The sequence below is a fragment of the Syngnathus acus genome, chromosome 2, assembly GCF_901709675.1.
Source record: "Syngnathus acus chromosome 2, fSynAcu1.2, whole genome shotgun sequence".
Taxonomy (NCBI): domain Eukaryota; kingdom Metazoa; phylum Chordata; class Actinopteri; order Syngnathiformes; family Syngnathidae; genus Syngnathus; species Syngnathus acus.
The window spans coordinates 3,634,179-3,654,144 of NC_051088.1; the positions used below are offsets into that span (position 1 = coordinate 3,634,179).

Here is a 19,966-nt window from a genome sequence, read left to right on the forward strand (position 1 = left end):
ATAAAGGTCACAAATGTTTCAAGGTGTCTGCTATGACAAATTATAGTTCTTGATTACTCTTCACATTCAGCAGTAGTCTCAACTGTGAGTTTGCATTTTAAAAAAGAAATGTAGCCACATCTGATCAACACTCACCAGCCACAATATGAGATACACCAGTAAAGTCGTGAACAATTGCGAATTCTTTCGAAAGCAACAAATATTGCGTTGGGGTTCGTTCAAGGTCGCAAATGTTTGCCAGCAGTTTTAGTAATTTTTCTTGTCGCAAGGGAACTTTGAACGCTCAGAATTCCCTTGCAACAAGAAAAGTTCAGGCAAACGTCTGCGAAGCGTTTGGCGACCATTTGCCACCTTGAACAAACCCTGCAACATTCACTGCCTTCAAAAACACTCTTGATTGTTTTTCCGCCAGTGGGATAGGAGCTTATGGATAGATAAAGGCTGTAGATCGCCTTATTTCTTTAAAAAGACACTCTGCCTTGAATAGCAAAACAAATATGAACTTGCCAATATATTTTACAAGCTTCAAACTACAAGTGATTGCTTAATTCATAACTCTGATTGTGTCAGTATACACAGACCATTATCTTTACAAAGAAAAAATATGGCACGAGGATCATTTTTTTCCAACTAGCAATTATTGCATAATTTTAGATTGGTTTATAGTAAATAGACTATAAAATAAACTAATGTACTCACTAAGAGAAACACAATACATGCAAATACCTCATATCCTTTATTGGCATATTGCCTGTATTAGCTTACTATTTTATTTTGTCCGTTTGTGTTGGCTTGTATATTGTTACCATTATTGAATCACATGTTGCCTTTGCAGACATAGGGTATTAGTGTTGCACATGGCTGCCTCGCAGCTCTGAGCTTCAGGCTTCTAATCAAGGTTCCAGCACCCTGTGTTGAGTTTGCAAGTTCTTCCTGTGCTTGTCCCCATGAGGCTGTCTGTCATGGTTGCATTTCACTCTTCCCACTACATTCGGTCACCCTATGTGGGTTTTTCCAGGTTGCTCCCACATTTCAAAAGCATGCATGCAAGTGTGAATGTTTGTTTGTCTATGTGGGCTGGCAAGCATTCCAAGGTTTAACCCACCTCTTTCCAAAATTAAGTGATGATTGGCGCCAGCTCACCTGTGACTCAAATAAGGGTGAGCGCTGCAGAAAAAGGATGGATGTGTTGTAAACTTTGCAGTTCCTGTTTAGGGGGAAATGACATGCATTTTGCATACCATTTCGTTTAACAGACTGCTTTTGACAAATTTAAACAAATCTCTCGGGAATGTCTATTGAAAAAAAAAAAAAAAGCCAATCACAAAAAAATCAGGAAACTTTTACTCCCCCTCCTCACAAATAAGCCCTGAGCTACACGAATACACATTTCCATAAGTGGGTCAAGAATAACATCAGAATCGATTTCTATAATATTAATACATTTTCACTCAATAATTGGTCATGTCATGTGAAGAAACTGGGTGTGTGAGCAGTTGTGAAAATTTAAGCATTAACATCAGCCTTACCGAACAGCGATGGAAGTACTGTACTGTAGAACGCGACATTTATTTGTGCTTGATGACTTGGACGAAACATTTAACCAATTGACTGCAGCAAAGGTCACACTGTTTTATAATCATCACAATTCCAACCTCGCAAGAAAACCATTTAGCACGATATAATGTGTATTTTGCTAAATTGTGGGTAGGTTTAGTTTTTAGTTCCTCAAGCTCCTTAACCTGGATTTTGCAGCAAAGCTGTTTGCTTAACTGGGGCCTCTGATCCTTATGTATTGGCGTAAACAACACATTTCAAGAACTGTTTACATCTGGTTGAACACAATGCATATTCCCTTAAATAATTTCTAGTTGGAGACATGCTCAGAGTTTGGATTAGTTGGTCTCAAAATCGAATTAGTCATTGGAGTAGTAGCAAAAAAGTTTGAACTCGTCAAGCCAATTGTAGACTAGAAAAATAACCTCAGCACTCCACCCCCTGCAGTAACAGTCTAGTGTGCTGAAACGGGACGGCTTCACCACTCGCAGCCCCCCTGTCACACTCCACACTACTCCTCCCTCCTCCTTGCATACAGGCCGGTCAGCGTGCCAGTGCGTGACAACTTCTCTCCCTCTTGTTTCTCATCTTTGCTCAACATGCGACGCGGGACCTGTGCCAACCGTTTGCCTGCAGCATTACTTCGGTGATGGTGATCAAGTAGGTTTTATGAGTATATTCCTTTCTTATTTGTAATGTATTTTATAGCATAGTGTTTGCCGCTTGCACCAGTTTGTCCGCCTGCTCTGCGCAGGCTCATTTTGCACCTCACATAGTGCATATTTGGTTTGAATGACTGTACGTATGTCAAAAAGGCATTTGCTGATGTTCTGATATGTTATGTGTTCGCTATCGATGCCAAATTTTAGGCGACCTACAGGTATCCTTTTGAATTGATATGGCCATTGAATTACTTGGAGGATGCCAGGAACCTTGACCCTACATCTGTGCCCTGTCACTAAGAAAGCGCTACAGAAGTGGGGCTGGTGTAACGAGTGAGAGATGTGAAGATGGGCAAAGTGGCGTCCAGGGCAGCTGTGCCTCTTTAGGATTCTTGCTCCCAACCTCCTCTCACCCTTGCCAAAGTGCTATCCTTAGGTTTGGCAATTTTCCGATTGCGCATTGTGGTGTGGCCACGGCCCGTTAGTGTTTCCTTTTAAGTGTAGCAAAACTAAGTCCATTCACTTGTAAAAGAGTGCGCCCATTGGCAGATAGTTGGCCGGTTGCACAGAGAGGCCATTCACCTTCGTAGGAAGGAGCTGAGAACTGCTTCGGAAATGCTCACCCCTGCTCCAACATTTTAATGGGGAGACTTTGGATGCCTTCTGAGGTCCCTAAATGCCCCTTGTCTGCATGACTTGACTCCACTGCTCTCCAACCTATATAGGTGAGACATTTTTTTAAACATATGGGCGCTGCCAATGTCGCAATTGGATTTTTATTTATGTTTTTTGTTAAAATAAAGAGATTTTGGATTCCCAAGATCCCAGGAGGCAGGTGGGTGGGTGCAGAGAAAGGGATTCGCTGTGCCTCTTGATTATGTTTGGATGGAGTCCAAGTGCTCTGGTTTAGTTAGACAAGGCTCATATATATACAAAGTCAGACCCAAGGCAACTCTTTTATTTGGGATGTCATGCGGAACAAATTAAACCCCTTTTGAATGGGGACATTACGACTTGTGATCGATATCACTGTTATAAATAACGCCAGTAAAGAGGCCTTGACTGGATTTTAATGAAGCTCTCTTCATGGGTGCATTCAGCGTCTCAGCATGTCCGTTTGCAAGGAGCCTAGTGCAAGTAGCCCAATCACAAATAATTCTTCCTGTTTTTGTGAACTTTTACACACCCTGGTGGAAAATAAAATAGACACGTCACAGCAAGATGGAGGCTCTGTCAGACTATTTAAGCGCGGTGACCCATAGACTTTCTCCTAGATTCTTCTTTTATCAACTCAATTAATTCAAACATAAGGGCAAACTTGGTGAGTTCAAGACTCAATAGCTGGAGTTTGTGTGGAGACAAAACCTGAGCAACACTGCAACATCAAAATTCTCAAATGACACTGTTGTTTGTGTTTAAAAGGGTTGTCATAAAAAAATAATTGGCAACTGAGGGGCCACGATCCACACTAAGATTGGCCAGTTGTTTACTTAAAATTACGATATCTAAATAATAATTCAATTTAAAAAAAGGGAGGGCAATTGTAAACATATTTCCTTTACTACATTGGTGTATGAATGTGTGAGTGAATGGGTGAATGTGACGCACCATGTGATGTAGATAAAGTGCTATATATTAAGTGCAATCCATTTATCATTTGCTGTGGATTTTGGAACACGATTCTTGGAAGTTTTTCCGCTAAACTATCTGAAAAGATTTTATTTTTAAATGTTTTTTGTTTGTTTTTAATTTTTTCCCCCTTGCCCTCCTTGGGGTTAAGATCAGGGGATGTCCTCAATATTTGTTAACTGTCGGTATGTGAAGCTCTTTGAGCCATTTTGGAAATTAAGAGCGATTGAGAGTAATTTTTGTGCGGCACAGTGGCGCACGTCTTAGCACGACCGCCTCACCGTGTAGAGGTGGTGGGTCTGATAATGGCTCTAGCCTATTTTGGATGTTCTCCCTGTTCCCGTGTGGGTTTTCCTTGGGTACACCGGTGTCCTCCCACATTTCAAAAATGTAATGCAAAATCCACGGTTGGGTATCCATCCATCCATTTTCTGAACCGCTTAGTCCCCACGGGGGTCGCGGGCGTGCTGGAGCCTATCTCAGCGGTCATCGGGCAGTAGGCGGGGGACACCCTGAACCGGTTGCCAGCCAATCGCAGGGCACACAGAGACAAACAACCATCCGCACTCGCACTCACACCAAGGGACAATTTGGAGCCTTCAATCGGCCTATCAAGCATGTTTTTGGGATGTGGGAGGAAACCGGAGTGCCCGGAGAAAACCCACGCGGGCCCGGGGAGAACATGCAAACTCCACACAGGGAGGGCCGGAGGTGGAATCGAACCCGCACCCTCCTAACTGTGAGGCGGACGTGCTACCCAGCGCGCCACCGAGCCGCCTACGGTTGGGTATACCACTCCAAATTTTGATTGGAGTGGTCATGAAAGTCATGTCACTATGGACTTTCATAGTGACATGTTCACTATGTGTGCCCTGCGATTGTCTGGCAACCCGTTCAGGTTGTCCCCTGCCTTCTACCCAGAAACCGCTGAGATAGGCTCCAGTTCGCCCACGAACCTTGTGAGGATAATGGATGGATGTATCCACAATTTAAATTGCCCATCGAACATGTTTAGTGCTGGAGCCTTCTGTACAGTGTATTTCTGACCACTCTACAAACTCAGCCACCCCTGTGTACTCTCCAGGCAAGGTGAAGGCACCTTTGTTATTACTGAAGTGTAGCACACAGTGACAAGGTATGAGCCCACCCAGAGAGAAAAAAAGAAACAATAAAGCTGTAAGACTTAAGTAGTTAGTTAAGGAATGAGCTCATGGACTAGAATCTCTCAATGGTCGGCTCTTTAACTCCATTTCGCTATGTTTGTCTGGTAGTCACATGTTCACTCATTTCCTCCTGTCCACTAAGAAACATGTAAGTCACATGAATTGGACACACTGTGCTGCTGATCTCTTCACTCTTCAAGTTGTTAAGGCTTTAAATTGTTTTTCTAACACAGGTCACCGCAAAAATCAGCAAATGATCCGACAAACTCAGTTATTGAATGATTGACTCATTTCTTCCCATTAAACAGTTTTGAAATGTTTGATACAGTGGACACGAATGTCGGACACCACCTGTTTTGGAATTTTGGTCAATGTATGATTTATTTCAATTTCACAGAGTAAAGTAAAATATTGGGATATGGAAATGGCCATGGTAAAAAGTTTTTTTTTTTAACTGTTGATGTAGTATGTATTTCGTCTTCTGAAAAGACATGCCAAACAGAAAACGTCTTTAATATGAGACCGGTGTATTAAAAAATACGAACGCAACACCCACAGACCACCGGAGTGCACCGTTGTCTGCGTCTCACCCGCTGAACCGCATTTGCACCGGTTCATGGACCCCGTCTTTTTTTTTTTTTTCGTGTGTTTTGAGTGAATGGGTGTTAGTAGGGAGCGGGGGGACTGTCTGGCGGACCTCAGTAGCAGGCCTCTCACCCAGGAGGCCAACAGTTAGGGGCGGGGTGATATGTACAGTAATCCTTCGCTACATCGTGGTTCGATTATCGCGGCTTCAGTAGATTGCGGATTTTTTACCCCCCCAAAAAATTCTCAAATTCAAAATAAACCTTCTAAATTGAGGAATTATGGCACGAAAGTTGCCCACACGCCAGCAGAAGGCAAGGAGTGCCCACACAATTGCAGTGCGTACACTTGTACCTTTTTATAAAAAAAGTTGTTATAATAATAAGAGTTCTAAAAACATATTTATAGCATTGTACCCTATTTATTTTACAATAATAGGTTATAAAAACATATTTACAGTATGTATATTTTAGCCTCATATACATATGTTACACACACACGCACACACAGACACACACACACACACACACACACACACACACACACGCACGCGCACACACACACACACGCACACACACACACACACACACACACGCACACACACACACACACACACACACACACGCACACACACACTATAGTTTATCCACTTGAACATTAAATTGTAGTATTGAATAAAGGTTGTATGCTGTTAGATCCAACATCAGAACTTAACTGAAATTGGGATTTGTAGTTCATCCTGAAGGTGAGGTATGGCGTTAAAAATCAGGGCTCTCAAATTCTGTAATTCTCTAATCCAGTGATTCACAACTGCAAAAGCAAGTCATGGTGATGATAAAGTGAGAGGTTCCCAGTTTCTTCAAACAGGTCAAAGCAATCAATAAAAACTAAATCTGTGTAGATGTGAACTTCAAACAGCTCAGAGAGAAATGTGAGAATACATGAATGTGTGTGAGGGTGAGGGGGTTTGCAGCCTTAAAACAAACATAAAAAACAAACAAACAAATTATTTTTAATTATGTTCATTTGGTACCTGTTTGCTGGTATATTTTGCTGTAAAAATGCCATATGCCTCGGTTGAGTATCCCCATAAATAGCACAAAAAGAAGCACACACGACAAAAATCAACAAATACTAACATCAGATGACTTTCACCGGCAAAACTATATAACTCTCTATAACTATGTAATGTTGGGTGAAAATCAGACAGAAGACCAGCAGAGTTTTCAAAGAAGAAGCTATGTCTCTAAACCAATTCTCACTAAAATGTATTTGGAGTGGGATAAAATTATAGTAATAATAATCTGAAAATATCGGATCAAAGCTCGCTTTATTTTTAATGTCTGAAATAAGAAGAGGACAGTGAGATTGTGAATGTAAATGTCCTTCAGGGAGGGGAGTGAAGAACCAATAATCTTACCAGCCGTGTTCACTATGCGCTGCAGGGCCTTCATGTTTTAAAATCATCCAAAATATTGAGACTAGCGTTTTAATATTTTCAAGCTTATTGCATTTTTTATCTACCCCCACATTAGTTTTGGTGGGAACCAATCGTGGGTTTGGGATACAATGGCTTCTTGGAAAACTCAGAAGCTTGCCGCCTGGCTGCATTGTCAGCCAATGAGCTGTAAACACTTAGATTCTTTCTGAAAGGAAGAACAAACGTGAAACAAACATTTTTTTTATAGCACTACACACCAGAATAAACAAACGAATGGTAATATTGATATTGTATCTTTAGCTATATAACTGGCACAAATGTCAAAGTATAAAATTAGGTTCATATTGGCCAGCCCAGGTCTACACAGAAGAAGAGTCTCCCAAGTGGCTTTGTAGCAAAAAAAGAGGTCAGGGCAGGCATCAAAACAAGTAAACGGCCGTAAATAAACACAAACATGTCACCCAGCAGGCCGTCTGATGAGACTCAGATTCAGCCACTATCATTTGAATTGACGAAGCCTGTAAGCTCATGTTTTTCTTTCTTCATTATCTTAATTTTCATTATCACATCCTTTTGTTTGAAGGTATTCAACACACTAGAAAATCTGACACAAAGAGCCTTCAAAGTTAAACCGACATCTGGCACTGAGCCCAGGCTGGTCTCTGAAAGGGCACCGCAAGTGCCCCCCCCCCTACATGTTATAGCCAGAGCTATAAGTCATTGGTGTTGAAATAGCCTTGACCAAGTCATGCTGACAATGAAAGACTGGACAACAAGAAGACAGTCCACGATGAAACTAATTTGGTCTGATGTGTCGGCAGTTTGTGAAAATTCCGGTGTGATGGATATGTACGTTCAATATGACTGATACCACATTGTTGTTAAGATTGACAGGCATCTCTTTGGCTTCTACAGGTGGTTCCACGGCACCCAATAGAAGATTGGATGCAACTAGAACTATGGTTCCATTAAATTGGGGGGCATGGGCCCTGTCTCCCTGCGGCATTGTGCTGGCCATGTGTGTACTTGTGTGTCTGTCGCAGCCGCCCCCTACCAAACCTGAAGACTGTGATCGAAAGGAACATCCGGTCGCGTCCAACCAAGGTGAGGACATCTTAAGAAAAAGTCGAATTTTTGCCCAGTTTTGAATGACAGTTTGACATAAAGCCTGTCGGTGGTATTGTAAAATTGTTGCCTAAGTATCTCTTTCAATGAAAGTCCTAAGTATCTCTTTCAATGAAAGTCCTTAACAGACCGGAAGCAAGAAGTTATCATCAAATGTGTTATCAATCAAGGTAAAATCCAAGCTTTCAAAATTTTGTTTTAGTGGGACACAATCATATTTGCCTGAGATGTCAATTGTTATCATCCACATTTTTCTGTTGTTGGTACGTGGATACCCACATGTTGAAGTTAAGAGCAATAAAGATAATATATAGTTCCAAATAACATTTAAAACATAGCAAACATTGAAGAAATTAGAGATTAAAATGACCACTCCAATTACATAAAGGACTTCCATAAAATTAAATGTCAAAATTACCCAAAAATAAGGCCACAAAATTAAATTTAGAACTTGTTGGTAGTGTTCTGCACCCAGGTCAGTATTACATGCATATACTTGTATGTCTAAATTATTATTATTATTATTATTATTATTATTATTTTGTAAATCTCCTCTTTTTGAAAATGTCCTCTACTTAGTAATATGTTTGATATATGAATACATTTACCATTACATTTCTGGTGTTTTTCTGTTAAAATATTTTCCAAATAAAAAGGAAGTAAGATATTTACATATTTTCAGCTAAAAACAGCATTCAGCTGCTATAAATCTTTATCTAAGTCTGAACACGTTTTCACGAACGTATCACGAACCTTCACTTACACAGTAGAAAAGTCTGAAGACTGCTTTGATATGAAAATATACACAAACATTAACTCATATATCAACCGCCATAAACCAATGATCCCTGACATTTTTTGCTTCTTGTTTGTGTCCCATCTGCAATGAGTTCATGACTTGCTTTTGCAGTTGTGAATCACTGGATTAGAGAATTACAGAATTTGAGAGCCCTGATTTTTAATGCCATACCTCACCTTCAGGATGAACTACAAATCCCAATTTCAGTTAAGTTGTGATGTTGCATCTAACAGCATACAACCTTTATTCAATAGTACAATTTAATGTTCAAGTGGATAAACTATAGTGTGTGTGTGTGCGTGTTGTGTGCATGCGCCCGTGTGCGTGCGTGCGTGCGTGTGTGTGTGTGTGTGTGTGTGTGTGTGTGCGTGCACGTGCATGAGCGTGCAGTGCGTGTGTGTATAAATATTCACTCACTCACACGTTTGAATTTGTCTGCAATTCAAAAAAAGGTGGGATGGAGGAAGTGTTCATCTTTCCTTTTAACAACACCCAGTAAGCATTTGGGAACTGAGGAAATTTTTTCCGAAACTCTCATCCCAACTCAGCCTTTAACCCATAGTTCCATGGGGGATTTCTGTATGGGAACATCACAGTATAATACTATCATAATAAACGTGAATCCACTGTGTATTCTATGCAACTTTACTTGCAGCATCCTCATAACATCGTGCCAACAACATAACATGAGTAATGTTATGTGATCCGCACGTCACTGAGGTGTAAAATAATGCAAGTTATTTATTCTTTCTTGTGCAGCCCGGTACCAAATGATCCACAGACCAGTACTGGTCCACAGCCGGGGGTTTGGGGTCCACTGGTCTAATGCATAGTCTTAAGACCCAACATCAAACTTTATATAATATACTTGCTGTCTCCTAGAATTACATGTTTACCTTTCTAATTGCTACAGTACAGTTATCTGAGTTTTGCTGAAGTGATTAAAGCAATATATCTGATTTAATGAGTTGTTTGCTGTTTAATAGTGATGAGAAAATTATGTTTCATGAACCAGTTAATGTATTTTTAGACTCTTCAATATGGCACTGTTGGTTAAAATTAAGGGGTTTAGGAAATGGAAATTCAGTGTGCTTTTAGTTCAATGTTGAACAGTACCATTTGGAGGAGTAAAAATAAAATACAATACTGGTTCATGAAGCAAATTTGAAGCTTCATTTTGCAGTGTTTAAAGTTACATGCAAATTACATACATGCATCCGTGTGTACTTGCACAGCTTCTTTTGAAACACTTAAAAACAACAACTGCAATCAAGAAAGACAAATAAAATACTATGGAATGCCTTGGCTTGGTGCACACTGGTTAGCACGTCCGCCTCACAGTTAGGAAGGTGTGGGTTCAATTCCACCTCCGACCCTCCCTGTGTGGAGTTTGCATGTTCTCCCCGTGTCCGCGTGGGTTTTCTCCGGGTTCCTCCCACATCCCAAAAACATGCTTGGTAGGCTGATTGAGCACTCCAAATTGTCCCTAGGTGTGAGTGCGAATGCGGATGGTTGTTCGTCTCTGTGTGCCCTGCGATTGGCTGGCGACCAGTTCGGGGTGTCCCCCGCCTACTGCCCGATGACAGCTGGGATAGGCTCCAGCACGCCCGCGACCCCCGTGGGGACAAAGCGGTACTGAGAATGGATGGATGGAATGCCTTCATTGACACATTCTAAGGTGCATATGCATTGAGGTTATGAAAACCCAAATGACAGCCAATAATAAGTTACTAATAATGAGTACTACTCCAATCTACAAAAAAAGATGACAAACCCGAGACTGAAAGTAAACATTGCTGCGGCTTGAGAGTTTCTTGGTTCCCCGTGCCAATAGCTTTGTGGCGGTGTGGCAACTACTGTGTTTTTTCACTGCTGTGACCTGGACAGTCATTGGATAAAGGCTGGTCTTCCATTAGAGGCGCAGCATCTCTGGGGGTCTATTCTTTCTTTCTTTCTTTCTTTCTTTCTTTCTTTCTTTCTTTCTTTCTTTCTTTCTTTCTTTCTTTCTTCGCTCCATCAGTTTGAACATTAAGTTGTTTGCAAGTTTAGGAATTGATTAGGATTTACAAATCATTGTATTATGTTTTTATGGTTTACACTACCGCTCAACTTCATTGGAATTGGGGTTTGTGGAATAGTTATAGTGAGCCACACTCTCTTGTCTAACCTTAGGTACCACTGACCTCAACAGAAAATACTCCAGAATTATTTCACAAAGGGGAACCAACTCTATTTTCTTCCATTATCAGTTCCAGTTCATTATGTGTTCCAGGTGTTCTGCTACTTTTAATGATATTGTATATGTGGATATAGCAACATGGCCTTTTCATATAATTACAGGTCTAAAGTCATGGGTGTCGGAGTTCTCACACCCAGGAGTGAAGGACTTCTCTCAGTTGGCTGTGGACCTGAGCAGAAAGCAGATTATTGTGGGAGCGAGGTGCAAGTAATTACACGCCAAGCAGAAAACAAACAAATAAAAAATACTGATCTTGAATATTGTCTTGTCTAGAAACTTTCTCTTCAGCCTGAGTTTGGACAATGCCTCACTTATACAGGTTTGAGAGTGTGAGAGTTTGTGTTGTCAAACTTTAAACGTTTCCAAACCAGTGTGTTTCTTCTTTTTTTGCCCAAGGCAACAGAATGGACACCCGATGAAGACACAATGCACTCATGCAAAAGCAAGGGGAAGTCCGAGGTAGTTCTTGAAGTGCCTGTTCAAAATGTAATCGATGACGTTTGCTCATGTCATGCTTGTATGCAGGAGGAGTGTCAAAACTACGTACGAGTTTTATTGCTCAGCGGGAGGACGCTTGTAACATGTGGGACCAATGCTTTCACTCCTGTCTGCACGACAAGGCAGGTTGGTGCTAGCTTGATGTTTGACCAACCGCTCCATTTCATTATCCTCCAGCAACCTTTATTAACCTGTGTGATGGTTCCCCATTTGCTGTCAGATTGACAACATCAGTCAGGTGTTGGACACAGTGAACGGTGTTGCCCGATGTCCGTATGACCCCCGCCACAACTCCACCGCCATGATTTCAGAGATGGGCGAGCTGTACGCGGCCACGGTGATTGACTTTTCTGGACGCGACCCAGTCATCTACAGGAGCCTGGGAAACATGCAACCACTGCGCACAGCCCAGTATAACTCTAAATGGCTTAATGGTAAACAATGACACCCATACTGGCTATCAGCCTTCTCTTCATCTCATCCTTTCTCTTTTTAATCACTTCACCCCCTTTAGAGCCTCAGTTTGTGTCTGCTTATGACATTGGCCGATTTGCCTACTTCTTCCTGAGGGAAACTGCTGTTGAAAACGACTGTGGAAAGATGGTGTTCTCTCGCGTGGCCCGAGTATGTAAAAACGACATGGGCGGTCGTTTCCTTTTGGAGGACACCTGGACTACCTTTATGAAGGCTCGATTAAACTGCTCACGCTCAGGAGAAATCCCCTTTCATTACAACGAACTACAGAGCACCTTCTACTTACCAGAACAGGACTTGATCTATGGCATTTTTACAACTAATGTGTGAGTTATCCTGAATAGCGCTGCGATCAAACATCACTTCATAAACATTGGCTATTATGTCCAAAGACCAATCAGACCTATATTATCTTTGTGTCCAAGCACAGTCCAGAGTATTTTCTCCTTTGTATAATGTTATGTCAGGAGCCGATTTTACAGTGTAATGACAGCACTGACATTTAAGAATAACCTGTGGTTAGTCAAGACATGCGAACCAAAGTCAGCATTACACACACATTTGTACTAGTCCTACCCGTTGCTCTGCAAATGCCTTTGCAGAAATGTAGTAATTCCCCATAGTCTAATTACTCTTACAGAAACAGCATGTCGGCAACTGCTGTTTGTGCCTACAACCTGACTGCCATCACACGAGCTTTCAATGGACCTTTCCGCTACCAGGAGAACCCCCGGACTGCCTGGCTCTCTGCGCCAAATCCCATACCCAATTTCCAGGTAACCCCATGTGTGTTTGTGTAATCAAACACACAGGCTTTTCTGATGGGCATCCTAAAAGGGTTTCGTGTATTGTCAGTGTGGCACGCTGGATGAAGGAGGCATTGGTGGGAACCTGACTGAACGCAACCTCCAAGATGCTCAGCGACTCTTTCTGATGCACGATGTGGTACAGCCGGTGACAGTCAACCCTCTGCTCACCCAGAACAACGTACGCTTCTCTAAGCTAGTAGTGGACATTGTGCAGGGCCGCGATGCCCTTTACCACGTCATGTACATCGGCACCGGTAAATGAAGCACGACACTGACTTGAATTTGAATCCTACGAAAGCCTTGAATGTTAACTCTTGGCCAATCAGAATATGGCAGCATCTTGAAGACTCTCGCTACAACAAATGCAACTCTTCATGGCTGCTACCTGGAGGAGCTCAAGATCCTTCCTGAAGGGCAAACCGGCTCAATCAATAGCCTCCAGATCCTACACGGTGACAAATCTTTGTTTGTGGGGCTTGATGACAGACTGGTGAAAATCCCATTACAACGATGCTACGGCCATCCAACACAGCGGTGCGAAAATGTTTATTATATAATCCTTCATGTATAGAATGGAATTTTGAATATTAATCAAAATATTATAAAATATATTAAAATATTGTAACAATAGCACTTGTTCTATTTAGACACTGCCTAGAAGCCCGGGACCCATATTGTGGCTGGGATCGCAAACAGGAGCGTTGTACAACCTTTGAAGAGAGCATCGACATCAACCAGTGGGCCCAGAACATCACCCAGTGCCCAGTAAATCATATAATCTCACGCTATCTCTCTCACATAGACACACACATTTGTTCTTTCTCAAGGTGAGGAATCTGAAGCAAGATGGTGGCTTTGGCCCGTGGGCACCATGGCAACCCTGTAACCACAATGACGGCGAGGGTTACATCAGCAGTTGCATTTGCCGCTCTCGCTCGTGTGATGGACCTGTGCCCCGATGCGGTGGGGTCGACTGTAAAGGTCCAAACATTCAGGTGGCCAACTGCTCCAGGTAAACCCAACATGCTGAGGCAACTAATCTCAGAGGTACTCTGTGTGAAAAACAGCGGTCTTCATGTGAGGTCAATATTCTGTAATCAGAGTTACAATGTATTCCGATAAAGTTACTAGTTAAAAAAAAAAAGTAGTAAGTAATGTAATCCAAGTACAACATTATTAAAGCGACGTAACTTGTCATTGTTTTGTTGTTTCTCCGAACCACACATCCTCACGAGGGTCGCGGGCGTGCTGGGACCTATCCCAGCAGTCTTCGGTCAGTCGGCGGGGTACACTCTGACTTGGTCGTCCGCTAATCGCAGGGCACACATAGACAGACAACCATTCACACTCACAATCACACCTACGAACAATTTGGAGTCATCAACCGGCCTAACATGCATGATTTTGGAATGTGGGAGGAAACCTGAGTACCTGGAGGAAACCCACGCAGAACATGCAAACTCCACACAGGAAGGCTGCAGCCGGAATCAAACACTGCACCTTCAAACTGTAAGGCGGACCTGCTTCAAGAAATCAGTCATTATCAAGCTTCACAGCTTGCTGACAAGCTGAAAGCAAATTATGTGCATTGAGTCCTTGTTTCTTGCTAAAATGCCATAATTTCAAATTGTTTCCACTTTTATTTTTTTTGCTAAAATGCAAATGTGGGAACATTTTCACTAAGTGTATAATTGATTTGGAAAATGCAGTCTAGGCTTTTATTAGCTCATTCGATGGCAGTGTGGGATTGAGCCCAGAGTAGGGCGGATGGGAAGAGTCACAGGTTGCACTAGACTGGATGAAACTGGAATAAATTCCCAGCCATTTTCTAGTTTCAATGGAGCTTGTTTATTATTTTAAAGGGACGGTAAAGCAAGGATAGTTCATTTTTCATTAACTGTACCAGTTTATGTAGGTATTGATCAGGAAAATGAAAAAAGTTGGTATTTTCTGGTTTACCCAATAATTTTGAAGAAATAATGAAACAACAAATGCCTTTAAAACACGTGAGTTGTACCATGGAGCTACCTTATTTGTGTTTCTCTTTCTTAGCGTTAGCGGTTTTACTCAAATGAGAGTTTCTCATAATAAGGTACAAGCTGAATTTGGGTTTGACTCGCATGGGAATTATCAAAAAAGAAAAAGGCTAAAATTTCACCCAGAGTGATGATATTCGAGATCCTAATTATTTTTAATCTTATATTCAGCAGTGTAAAGTCTCTAGAATTTTCTTTTAAATTATTTGTCCAAGACTTTTAGTCATGTGCAAGGCATGCTAACAAATGGAACAAGTGGAAGAGACCATCTCTCCTAATAATCCCAGACTTGCTCATGTATGTTGAAAGTATGTTGATTTTCTATCTCCTGTTCAGGAATGGTGGCTGGACTCCCTGGTCTTCATGGGGCCATTGTAGCAGCAGTTGTGGTGTTGGTTTTGAAGTGAGGCAGCGGTCCTGCAACAACCCCTCACCTCGTTACGGAGGTCGAATCTGTGTTGGCCAAGGTCGAGAGGAGAGGTGAGAAGGAATGAGAGGAATGGGGACTTGGAGGAAAATATATTTGGGAACATCAAAAGGAGACAAAAAAGAAATAATTGGCACAATGCACATGGTGAGCATTAAACATACATATACTTGTGTGTTTCAGGCTGTGCAATGAAAAAAATACATGCCCATTACCAGTGCTTTGGACTACATGGGGGCCCTGGGCTCAATGCAGTGCTGAATGTGGAGGAGGGGTACACTCCAGGACCAGAACTTGTGGGAATGGAAACACCTGTCCCGGATGTGCCGTGGTACTGTGCTGTTTGCGCACTGAATCAATTGATTCTCCGTTGTAATGAACCGTAACAGTGAAGCTATCGATTTTGCTGTTTAGGAGTATAAGACCTGTAACCTGGAGGCCTGCCCTGAGGTGCGTCGCAACACCCCGTGGACTTCCTGGATGCCAGTCAACATCAGCCAAGATGGATCACGCCAAGAACAGAGATATAGATACACGTGCCGGGCATTGCTAAGGGATGTCCAGCAACTTCAATTAGGAAAGAAGAAAATAGAGACCAGGTTTTGTCCAAATGACGGTTCTGGAACCTGCCAGACCGAGTGTGAGGACCTGAGACCAAAAGGCATTTATTTGGTGGATTGAGATGTACAAGGCCTGACTTTAGAAATTGTTTTCTGTATCTTACTTCCAGCTCTGGTTGATGACTTGGTAAAGTCAGGTGGCCGGACTTTGTCACAACCCAAAGATACATACTGGAGTTCTTGGGAAACATGGTCTACCTGTTCCCAGCAATGTTCCAGAGGCTTTCGAACTCGGAGACGTGGTTGCTCAACAGCAGAGGGCAAAATCGGTCCAAGTGCATGTATCGGATCCCCGGTGGATTATCAAGATTGCAACATGCAACCGTGCCAAGGTACTTTGTTACAATATACATTGTGCCATATTGTGTGTATGCACCTTGGTCAAGGAATATCTAAAAAAATATAAATATATTGTAGACAGGAACTGGAACACCTGCACAAAACTCACAAAAGCACAAATAGAACATGTAAACAGCACACATGAAGACATGTTCAAGTTTTCAGAATAGCTGTAAATAAAACTGGAAGCCTTCTTGATGTAAGGTAAAAAAAAATTGCCACCAAACATGACTACTTTTGTTCCAGTGAGCGGAGCCTGGTCCTGTTGGTCTACATGGACCCAATGTACTGTGAGTTGTGGGGGTGGCCATTTCCAGCGGACGAGGTCATGTGACAATCCACCTCCTGCCAATGGAGGTGGGATCTGTATTGGTCTACACACCGAAGAGGCACTTTGCAATACACACACTTGTGAAGGTACCTACATCATTGAGCAAGCCAATTCTGTGTGATTGTACTGGTCATTTATACTGACAAATAATGCCATGCAAATTGAGTACATTATGTTCAATTTAGTGTTTTGATTTAAAGGGTTAGCCATAAATACGTCAAATATGTTGTAACTCACGTGACTTAATTTCATTCACAGAGTGATGTGGGTTCGAGATGATGGTTGTCTCGTCTATATGTGCCCTTTGACTGATGATGACCAGGCATCCATTGCACATTAGCTGAGATAGACTTCAGATTCCCCAACCCGGAATAGGATGTGCAGTGTAAAGGATGGATGGATGGATGGATGGATGGATGGATGGATGGATGGATGGATGGATGGATGGATGGATGGATGGATGGATGGATGGATGGATGGATGGATGGATGGATGGATGGATGGATGGATGGATGGATGGATGGATGGACATTTTTATATAGTATGTAGACTGCTGGGAAATCTCTTCAATGTCGAAAGCAGGTTCTGGGGGTTGCTTGATTTTCGTATTTGCGGCATGCTGCAAAAATGTAGCCCTCATTTAGTCCAGGATGTCAATTCAGATCCACTCAAATCTCAAAACTGTATTGACACTGAACAAGGTCACTGGATCAGTTTTATAAAAAAATGATGAATTGATAGATTGTGAATTGTTTTTTTCCTCCACTGGTCATCAGGCTGGGGTCTGTGGTCAGACTGGGGGGACTGCGATGAGGAGGGCCTGCAGTATCGCTCTCACTCCTGTGGTGAAAACCAGGAAGCTAATTTGTGCCAGGGTAACATAAGTCAGGCCAGACCATGCCAGACACACGAGGTGGCAGGTAAACATCACGCAATGATTTGACTGTCAGATGTCTAGAGGCTGTCAATGGTACAAACAACAACAACAAAGAAAGACAGAACTCTAAAGAGTCACTGATCTTATCTTGTGTTTTTGTTTTTCATACTGTAGCAGGTCCAACCTAATCCATTGCATGATGATGGTCCACAAAAATCTCCTAAACAAAAAAGTGACACCAGAAATAATCCAGCCCAGTGTCAAACTGAGGCAGTTTATAGGCAATTTTAACATTTGCTGCAATTTGCTGGCAACCAGTTCAGGATGCAACCCTCTTCTCACCCAAAGTCTGCTTGGATATGGCCAAATATACTCATGGCCATAATTAGGGCAATCTTTATGGAAAATAAATGGACAGGTGTATTTTAACAAATTTATCTGTCATAAAAGTGTTCGAAAAAGTGTGTCCGACCCCATTTAATTTTTGTACCATTTCAGTGATTTTGCCTGAACAGGAGGACCACAACTGTGGAAGTAAGTAAAAATAAGGATTGTCTTCCACGTCCTATAGATTATTATTCTCACGAGCACACTGCCCGCTTTGTTTTTGACAGCTTTCACATTGTTCCAACTGGTCGCTGTGGGAATGGCCAGTTTTTGTGCAGCTGCCCTCTTGTCAGCATTGGCCGTCGCTTACTGCCATCATTTGAACCGACCCTCGGTAGAGTCAGTCGTCATCCACCCCAGCACGCACAACCACCTCACCTACAACAAGCACGATAACACCACGCCAAAGAATGAGAAGTACATTCCGATGGAGGTCGTGGTAGGTTCCAATCAACACTTGTGTTTTTTCCACAATCGTCCACCTGTGCGTTGATATTTTGCTAACTCGAGCTAAACCCAACCTTGCAGATGCTACACAAGAACAATCTTCACGTAAACGACGACACCAACCGCCACTTCCCTTCCCCCGTCCCTTCCAGCAACATGTTCACCACCACGTACTACCCGCCCAACTTGAGCAAGTATGACTTTCCACCGGAAGCACCATGCAGGGCCTACGTCCACAGCTAACAGCTCATCAGCTCAAACTAAATCACCAAAATCGCCCTGGTGTTCATGGGCGCTAAACTACCCAAATGAATTTTTATTGTCTTGTAGCACACATTACCAACATCTCAACCAAACACTGTCATATTGTTTGGTAACTGAGCGATCAAAAAATTAAAAAAAATAAAAAAAAGACATAAACAAAACCGTGAAGGATCCGCTAAGAAAGCACATATACTATTATTACTCTTTTATTTCCTTAAAAAATAGACATACCGGTAGGTGTGCTACATAGCTAACAAGATGGGATGCTGTAGTTTGGACCGTCTTGGACATCTGCTACTTGGAGAAGAAAAATATGAATGAAAACAGTAAAATGACGTATTGTGACGCACCTGCAGAGCAAAGACACTAAGTAAGACCTACTGAAGTCATTTAGCACAAAACAACAGAAGACGCCAACTGACCTTCCTTGGGATGATGAGGGTGTAGGGTTTTCTTCCTTATTAAAGAAGAAGTCAACCCCAAAATGTTCTTTTCAATAATATGTTGTATGTGCCCCCACTAGTCCAAACAGAGTATTCAGAAAAATAATAAAAATAAAAGCAGGTTGATTTTGCCTGTTTGATTCAAATTCCACAAACAGAACATAAATCACAACACGGGGTTTCAACCAGTTGGGCTGCACAGAACAAAATTTGGGGGTTGACTCCCCTTTAACGACTTCAAAAGAATGATTTGTTCACAGACACTATATGCGTTTGGTTTTTCACCAATTTGACTTTACCTGCCAGAAGACTTTCCTGGAGAAAAACTGCATACTGAAATGGTCAAATGTAGAGTTCATAGTTTTGTATTGAAAGGCATCAGTGTCTTTTGAACACTGAACTGCTGATGTTCAATATGCTGATATTTTTATATGTCCCTGTTCATAAACGTCCATAAACATGTCAATTAGATTCTCTGTCGGTGTGTCAATAATGTCATTGATGTGACTGACAGGTAATCAGCCCTGGGTGTACCCCACCCCTCATCTTAAACCAACTGCAATCGTCTTGATTCCCTGTCAACAGGATGCAATTTGTAGTCAATGGGTGGATGAGTTAAATATTATGGTATTCACATTTCATATCAAAATACTGTGATGTCATGAATTCGTGAATTAAATCTGAAGCTAAGTCGCTGATAGTGTAGGGGTGCACAGGCCTGACTTGTGTGCGGGAAGCGAGGGATCGATTCCCACTCAGGGGTAGTGTGCATGCTGGTGTGTGATTGGTCGTGTGCCCTGCGACTGTCTGGCGA

At 42.1% G+C, this 19,966-nt stretch overlaps 1 protein-coding gene across 2 annotated transcripts; it reads left to right on the top strand.

Moving 5' to 3' along the window:
* Window positions 1-2,046: 2,046 nt before the first annotated feature.
* Window positions 2,047-19,623, top strand: LOC119134531 (semaphorin-5B-like). 2 transcript variants are annotated; one of them, XM_037271281.1, is made up of 24 exons: window positions 2,047-2,217; window positions 2,427-2,437; window positions 2,521-2,655; window positions 7,953-8,141; window positions 11,302-11,401; window positions 11,474-11,519; window positions 11,597-11,659; window positions 11,726-11,824; window positions 11,919-12,132; window positions 12,213-12,498; window positions 12,813-12,948; window positions 13,028-13,235; window positions 13,308-13,515; window positions 13,629-13,746; window positions 13,809-13,993; window positions 15,354-15,497; window positions 15,628-15,775; window positions 15,859-16,084; window positions 16,175-16,396; window positions 16,650-16,820; window positions 17,511-17,654; window positions 18,110-18,145; window positions 18,226-18,437; window positions 18,527-19,623. In XM_037271281.1, the coding sequence occupies exons 4-24, from the start codon at window positions 7,997-7,999 to the stop codon at window positions 18,686-18,688; spliced, it is 3,273 nt and encodes a 1,090-aa protein (XP_037127176.1). In that variant the 5' UTR covers window positions 2,047-2,217; window positions 2,427-2,437; window positions 2,521-2,655; window positions 7,953-7,996; the 3' UTR covers window positions 18,689-19,623. The 2 variants fall into 2 exon arrangements, with proteins under 2 accessions (XP_037127176.1, XP_037127186.1); XM_037271291.1 differs by lacking the exon at window positions 17,511-17,654 and having other exon boundaries at window positions 2,427-2,655.
* Window positions 19,624-19,966: the final 343 nt, after the last annotated feature.